This window comes from Acanthisitta chloris, unplaced genomic scaffold, assembly GCF_000695815.1.
Source record: "Acanthisitta chloris isolate BGI_N310 unplaced genomic scaffold, ASM69581v1 scaffold2785, whole genome shotgun sequence".
NCBI classification, from domain to species: domain Eukaryota; kingdom Metazoa; phylum Chordata; class Aves; order Passeriformes; family Acanthisittidae; genus Acanthisitta; species Acanthisitta chloris.
Genome location: NW_008675173.1, coordinates 22,109 through 30,194, shown reverse-complemented (window position 1 = coordinate 30,194; position 8,086 = coordinate 22,109). Strand labels below are relative to the sequence as shown.

The 8,086-nt window shown below is 41.7% G+C and overlaps 1 protein-coding gene across 1 annotated transcript; it reads left to right on the top strand.

Annotated features, from left to right (window-relative positions):
- Positions 1–3,925: 3,925 nt before the first annotated feature.
- Positions 3,926–6,337, top strand: CREBL2 (cAMP responsive element binding protein-like 2; the record flags this gene model as incomplete). Its single annotated transcript, XM_009075608.1, has 3 exons — positions 3,926–4,123; positions 5,233–5,380; positions 6,090–6,337. Coding segments are annotated over 3 exons (348 nt in total), but the record flags the coding sequence as incomplete, so codon positions are not given.
- Between the last annotated feature and the right edge of the window lie 1,749 nt (positions 6,338–8,086).

The following is an 8,086-nucleotide window of genomic DNA, read 5'->3' as shown; positions in this document are numbered from 1 at the left end:
AGTGATGTAGATGTTTCTTGGCAATTCATTCCTGTTAAAACACCACTTGTGCCACCCCTGAAGTATTTAGACACAGGAGAAAGGAGAAATTCTGTTACAGTTGTTTCAGCCTTAATAGGTGAAATTTCTTACTCAGTTTACAAGAGTGCATGTAACTTATTGTTTATTTAGTATATACATAGGGAAGCAGAAAGTTTGGACCAGGGTAAGAAGTGTTTTTCACATTTGTGTTAGCTGATAACTCTGTATCAAGTCAAGTAATTGCCACTGTTTCCAGTTCCAGGTCAGATAACTTTGTGCCTGGACATGGATGGCAGGCAAGAATGAGGTTATGATCTGAGTACTCTATTAAAAAGGAAAGGAGTTATTTTCTGAAGTCTGAGTGAACTGGAATGCTTGATCAGATCTCTAACTAGTGCATGTCATTCTTAATATGTCTATGACAAATTTGATGATTAATGTTTTTTCTGGGTCTGGATTGCATATGACTCCCTTAAAGAAACCTACATATCCCTACTGCCAATGCTAATTGATCACATCCCTTAATAAACTCCAGAGGAATACAAAGGTTTCTTGGTCTGTTACCATGTTTGACATCAACTATCACTTCTGCTTTGTCTTCTTTCTGTCACATCAGATAAGCTACTGAATAGGCAAGCATGACTAGAAGCCAGAGAGATATGGTAATGTGGGATGGGGGCAAAGGATTTCTGAGGTCTTTTTTTCCCCAGCTGGGTTGTTTAAGGTTACAGCAGGAGCTTCTAAATACTGGTGAGGAAAACTGGTAAGGATCAGGATTTGGTTAAATTGCTTTGCAGGGTGATGCCAAACTGTATGGTGAACTTCAAGAGCTATGATGACAGTATGAGTCTTCAGGGATGATGTGAAGGCAGATTCTTAGGGTATTACTGGTTAGAGTCAGAGTCAAAAAGGAGGGAGGCTCTTAATTATTTCCATAATCCTGGTGGTTAGAGCATTGACAAGAATTTTTCGTTCCACAAGAAAGCTTCTGTGCTGGGCTGCTGCTGTGGTAAAAGTTCTGAGAGAGACAGCAATTAGTACACCTATCTGTGAAAAGCTCTCTGGAGTGACTGAAGGGAAAGCAGTGAATTGGTAACAGTGAATCCAGGATGCATTTGCGATGTGCAGAGCAGCCTTTGACTTGCTGTTTGTGAGAAACAGTGTGGCAGGGACTATTCACCTGCCTGACATTGTGGTGAAAGGCTCCTGTGTAGGACTAAGACTCGAGTTCACAGAGCAGTGTGGGGTATGCTGAGGCTCCAGCCTTGAGTGCTTGATCAGTCTAGTTCTCTAGAGGGTCAGAACTCAGAGTGCTAAGGTTTTTTAAGAGAGCTGGAGTGTGTCTCTACAAGACCTTATCTAGCTCTTGCATTCAGAGATTTACTTTGAACTACCTTGTATTGGCACAGAAAAGCCTCAGGTGCTAAAAGTCTTTGAGAAGTGAACTGCTTTGACTATAGTGTATAATGTAATATGCAGAAATGTTCCAAGTGAAAGTAGTAATAGCAAATTGTGAGTGCCTACAGCCCCATCTGGGAACACTGTGTATTTCTGCCTCCTGCTGAGCTAGGAGTATAGGTCACACCACACATAACTATGAGTGTTGTTCCATGAGAGGACAAAGCTGTGCTTGTCATGCCCAAAAGGGGAGAGTCACTTTCCTTTCTTTGAATCTTCTTGCCTCTGCTTTTGCCATGGCTTGTTAGTTTTATCCTACTTTGAACTAGAATAGATTTTCTGAATTAGAAAATCTTAAGGAGAGCACCTTGGTAGAGTGAATGGATTGTTTGAACTGTATTCAGCAGTTCAAGTGTAAAAGAGCTTTATTTTTCCTTCTTTGTTCTTCTGAATGTATTGTGTTTCATTATCATAGATGTCCATTAAGTACTTTCTGTTCCTTCATTTGCTTGTGGAAGGCAGCTACTCCTGAATAAATTAGGAGAGACAATACAGAGAGAGTAGGATTATGTTGGCATGTGATTGTTGACTCACTTTCCAAAGAAAGAATAGGCTCAATTGTATAATCTTTTTTTTTCTTTTCATTCTAGCACATCGGTTCACTATGTTACTGTTTTTATTGCAGCCTGCTAAGTTTGTAGAACAAGTGGCTTCTTTGAATGTTTAAGCTGACTTATTTTGTAGCATTACACAGTAAAAGTCTCTTTTTAAACGATGAACTCTGATATTTTTAAAAATGCCTATTGGGAAAAGTGCATGGTGAATGGAGTGAAAGGTATGGTGAAATACTAAGTCAGCAGTGAAACTCTTGTATGTAGGTGTGTGTGTTAGGTGTGTTTCTCCACACCTCCTCCATTCAAACACTGTGGTCAGAATGCAAATAAAGAGAACTCCTCACTTCAGAAGGGTGTGTGGCTGATGTAATGCTTACAGGGTGATACTACCCAATGGTCAGTGAACTAAGCTTCAGACCATTTTTAAGACTTTCTTGTGCCATGCTCCCATGCTAAGAGTAAAATATTTGGGTGGGGAAGCTTAGAGTAAACACAGAGGAAACTATTCCTTTTTTAAAAAGTTGTTTTACTTGTAGCAAGAGAAGCTTTTAGACCTGTAAAAACAGAGCGATGAAGAAGAAGGGAAAATGATTGCAAAGTCTGCGTTCCTTGAGGCAAGAAATCCATGCAGAAATGTAGGCACAGGGAGAGTTGAACACTGATAGGCTGTGTGAGGAGGTGAGGAACCTCACATCAGGCTGTGTAGTAATGTTTGAAGGCAAACATGGCCAGAGTGGTTAGGTACAGCTGGAGTAGAGGCAGCAGAGGTAGGACTTGTTGAGTAAAACTCCTCAGAAGAGTCCTTTGGAAGAAATATGGATTGAGGAAACTCAGGTGGCTAGTGAATAATTCTGACAAGTTTCATCTTTAGGCTCAAACTGGTCATTTCATTGAAGCAAAACTAAGTTTTGGATTATACTGATAGAAATAAATATTTTTTTCTTACAAATCCAGGTGTTAAACTTATAGGTAATATAATGTTTCTAGACCTGGGTAAGTACTAGTGCAGGGGTTGCTGGTGATACTAAACCAGTTTCACTACAGGTTGACTATGCTTAATGTCCCAGGTCCTCCTAGATACCTGAAGTAGTATGTCCAGTTTTGGGCTCCCCAGTACAAAAGAGAAATGGAGTCACTGGAGAGAGTCCAGCAAAAGGCCTCCAAGATGATAAAGGGACTGGGGCATCTCTCTTATGAAGAAAGGCTGAGAAGGCCGTGTCCATCTCGCCTGGAGAAGAGAAAGCTCAGGGGATCTCAATCAGTGCGTACAAATACCTGGAGAGGAGGTATAGAGGTGGATGAGAAAGCTCAGGGGATCTCAATCAGTGTGTACAAATACCTGGAGGGGAGGTATAGAGGTGGACACAGGCTCTCTTCAGTGGTACCTAGTGCTGGGACCAGAGGCAGTGGGTACAAATTGGAGCACAGGGGCATCCATCTGAACATCAGGAAATGCTTTTTTACTCTGAGGGTGACTGCATTGACACAGGTTGCCCAGAGGGGTTGTGGAGTCTCCCTTCTTGGAGATACTCAAAAGTCATCTGGACGTGGTCCTGGGTGACTGGCCCTACTTGAGCAGGAGTGGTTGGACAGATGACCTCCAGAGGTCTTTGTCAACCTTGATGATCTTGTGGAGCTCCTCCAAACCAGATTAGTAGCATTTACAACAGGACTGCTTAAGCACTGACTTCATTATGAAATCATATCCCTCCCTTTTGTTTTTGATGCCATTACTGAAAACTCCATACACAAGCATTCTTATTTCCTCTGTTGCTCCAGAATCAGTGAATGTATATGCAGGATTCTCTGCTTGAGACACCTAGGAATCACAGTCACATGGTTACAGTATTACCTCTGCAGACCAGAATCTTTATTGTACTCTTCCTTTCCAGGTAGTTGGAGGCAAGGTAAAGAAACCAGGCAAGCGAGGTCGTAAACCAGCCAAAATAGACTTGAAGGCAAAGCTTGAAAGAAGCCGTCAGAGCGCAAGAGAGTGCAGAGCCAGGAAGAAGCTGAGGTACCAGTACCTGGAAGAGCTAGTTTCAAGCAGAGAGCGAGCCATCTGTGCTCTCAGAGAAGAGCTTGAAATGGTAAGAAACTTATCATTTAACCTCACCCTCAATATTATTTGGGGCCTGTCCTTGTGAACATTTGGTCTTGAAATCACAGTGACTGAAAATGGCATTTGGCTTTCCAGAAGGTATCAAAGCATCAATAACAGATGCATCCAGCTGTCTGCTTACTTTGGTGTGGCAGTTACCTGCTGGTTTTGAACTGGAAGCAAGCAGACAAAGTGCCATTGCATTTGAGTTTGTTGTCTTTGAAAAGTTTGTTTTGAAAAATCTTTGACAGAGGTAGAAAGAGGGACATGTTGGAAAGAGGTGTGTTAAAATATCAAGGGGGAACATATATCCACAGTGTGTCATTGCTTCTCTTTTGGGGAGGTTGATACTAGCAGCATGCTCTCTGTGTAGATGGTTGCACAGCTGTCCTGTTTTCCAGCACATGTAAGATGGGTGTCTTGGCCAAGTAAGCTGCATTAACCAAAGAGAATGTTTTGTGTGGAAATACAGACACAGCTCCTCCGTGATACTGAGATGCCACTGAAATTTCACTGGAGCTGAGGATATTGCTTTTGCCTTGCTTTAGGTGTGTTTGAATAGCAGGGCTAATCACCACAATTGAATAGGTTTAGGATGGGGTGAAAAGTCAGCCAACTGTCCACAGGTTTTTGGTGTGCTTCAGGGTTTGGCAAGGAAGGCTTGAAGTTGAGGGAACTGGGAATAAGGCACATGTGCTGCAGCCATGCCTTGTGCAGTCAGAAAGGACCTCTAATAGTTATCAGCCCCACAGTCATGTGAAATATTTGTTTTTAATAGGCCATGAACTGGAACGGTGTTCTTGCATGCCAGCAGCGAGAAAATGCACAGTGTGTTCCATCTTGTTTAATAATTACAGTATTCTGTCTAGTACTGCCAGTGAGTAGCAGTTTATTGACTGAAACAGGATTTGCTGAGGCCAGGTATGCAACCATGGACACGTGCTTAGCTCGTTAGTGCTCTGCAGTTTCGTAAGAGGCTTCAGCTCAGTAAATTCAGACCTTAAATGAATATACCGGAAGGTAAAGATTACAGCTCTGTTTTGTCTGCTAATGTGATCCTGGCAGTTTGCTAATGCCTAATGTGTTTGCATATTTCAGTACAAGCAGTGGTGCATGGCGATGGACCAAGGGAAAATCCCCTCTGAAATAAAAGCCCTGCTAACTGGAGAGGAGCAAGGCAAAGCACAGCAGAACTCAACCAAACTTGCCAAGGCTGGGAAGATAGAAGCAAACAGCAGCAATCCCTGTAAGTATCATGCCTATGATTAATTCCTATTTTCTTAGATCTTTTGTGGTGTAGGAAGAAACATAAGGATATGCTTTTAGGCACAAATACTTGATGGAAGCAAAGAGCTTAGTGGGTGGTGAAAAGACACTGCAATGTTTATGTGGACAACACAGGAATTACACTAGACAGGAAGCTGGGCAGTTATTTTAAAAGAAGACTCAATCTATGTTTCACCAAGGCCTATGGAAACCTGTGAAGACCTGAGACCTTAATCTTTTAGGGCATTTTCTGTTTTCTTAATGCAAAATAAATGGAGCACATCAAGCATAATTGAATGTTAAAAACTCCACAAGAAAACATTATTGTAGCTGCAAGCACTCAGAAGTGAGAAATGCTGGACTTTGGATTTCCTATGGAGTTTTCTTTCTGCCTCAATTGTGCTTGTCCAGGGGATGGAACAAGGTTCTTCTGGGGATTGGAAGGTGAAAAGATCATGTGATATAAAGTCATGTTTCTGATATGTATATGCAAAGGAAGACAAAGTGTAGCATGAGCAATTCTGTATCTTACTTCTTCTGATTTTGTAATATTTCATGCTACAGGCTGAATGCCACTTTACTGATTTTTTAAAAAAAACAGGAATTCCTAGCTTTATGCCTTTTAACAATCAAGTTGAAAACCACATTTTGAACTGTAACAATCTTCCCCCATGGTGCATCGTTCACAGGAGGACAGTGCCGACCCTTCCGCCCTGCAGCAGAGAGATCGTGGTAGCTCACAGAAGAAAGCTGCTCTGAGAAGTGGATGCAAACCCCAATGCAGGGGAAGGATCCCAGCCTGCTGTCTTCTCTTTGCTCCTCCCCACATGAAACTCTTTGATTATGGTGTTCCTAAGCCTGTGTGGAGTGGGGCTTTTGGGGTAGTAGGTGTTTGTGTAAGTGAAGCCTTGTTTCTTCCTTTCATGACACCACCCTCCCCAAATACAGCTGTGGCAGCTTTTGGGCATTCCCAGAAGGAGATGGGGGCTGCTTTATATCAGAGCCCAGAGCTAGACTGGTTTTGTGTTTGGTAGTTACGTGGTTGTTAACCATCGTGGGAGTCTTGGAGGTTCTGCAGAATGAAAGAGAAGGATCTTGTGACAGCTTTGCTAAAGCTAAATGGAGTCCTGTAGGTCAAGGAGAAGGAACTGGATGAAAAGCTTTCAGCGAGAAGGTTTATAGCAATGTAATTTGTATCGTAAATGAAGATGTGGCTGTTGGCATCCTTTTGTAATGCAGCATGTCTTTTATGTGATTGGGATTCTTAAAGAGAGGTACTAGTTATATTTCCTGCTTCTGCCCGTACTTCTTTCACCAGATGTATCTTCTACCCTCCGTGCTCCCGGTAAGATAAAGTGTGTGTCCCTGCATCTTGCTGTCAACAGGGAAACAACAGCCATTCCTTCCCACCCAGTGTGCCCTGCTATCTTATTTTAGCTACTTACACTTTAGGCCCTAGTGCTTCTCTGACAGCAGCTTAATATGAATTCTGCTGTGCTATCCTGGTTTCCCAACCAAAGATAATGCAAAGAACTGGTAGCAAGGAAAACAAGTTGCATCAGTTTGGTTTTAGGATAAGAAAGGTGATGGCAGAACTCTTGTGGGCTGGTTTACTCATCCCACTTATTGACAGATAACCTGCCACTTTCCTCTTTCTCCTGGATATGCTTTTTGCACTCATATGATGCAGTGTGGAGAGTGGAGCTTTCAGGATTTTCAGTGGGGGTTTTGCTTGCTTATTATATTTTGTTTATGACAACGTCTTTCTCTGTATTTTATGAAATGCATGGAACATTTTTAAATCTTATGCTTTCCTCATTGTTTCATAGAATAAATATTATAATGAAAGACTATGCTAGACTGAATGTTGCCTTCTTTTTATTGAACTAATTGGGTCTGTTTAGCATTATCTCAATTCAGGATGAGTTGAAAGCACTGAAAATAATGAAGTGCTGTATTTCAGTGTACAGCACAGTTGATTTCAGAATTCCATTCTGAACACTGGTATATTGAACCTTAAGGCATGGGTTTTAGTTTGTTCTTTAGACCCTCCAAGCATGTACTTATTTAGCAATTGCTAGAAATGTTGCACAAAGAAAACTATAATGAAAGGCTGAGTAACACTGAAGTAGAGTTGGGGAGGATATGAGGGTCATGTCATGTTGTCCATGTCCTGTCCTGTCTCCATTGTTCCCCTCTGTATTTGAAGTTCTGAACTGCAGTTCAATATATAGCAAAAAAGATAGCAATCAAGTCAGCCCATAAGTTTGGGGTTATTTTTCTCTATGTTGAATGCTTGCCTGTCCTTTTCCTGGATTCTCAGGAGGAAAACACACCCTAGACCAAATGTCTAGAATTTATACTCTGTGAACTTTGTAGTTGGATTTTGTAACATGATCATGCCAGAAGTGTAACATATTATTTTGGCTTAGACTTACACAGTCTACTTTCAGATGTAAACAATACATTGTAATTAAGCATAAATTTCAAATGTTATTTGTATACTTAAGTGTCTTTCTGAGTCAGGGTTGTAGAAAACATGCAGAGGAGTTACAGTATGTGACCAACACAGCTCTGCTCAGCATTAGGTTGTTGAGGAAACTTCCCAGTTTGACCATTCACGAGACTCTCTGACAGTCACACACCCAGTGCCAGAGAGTTTAGCTGCTGGGACTGAAGCCCCTTC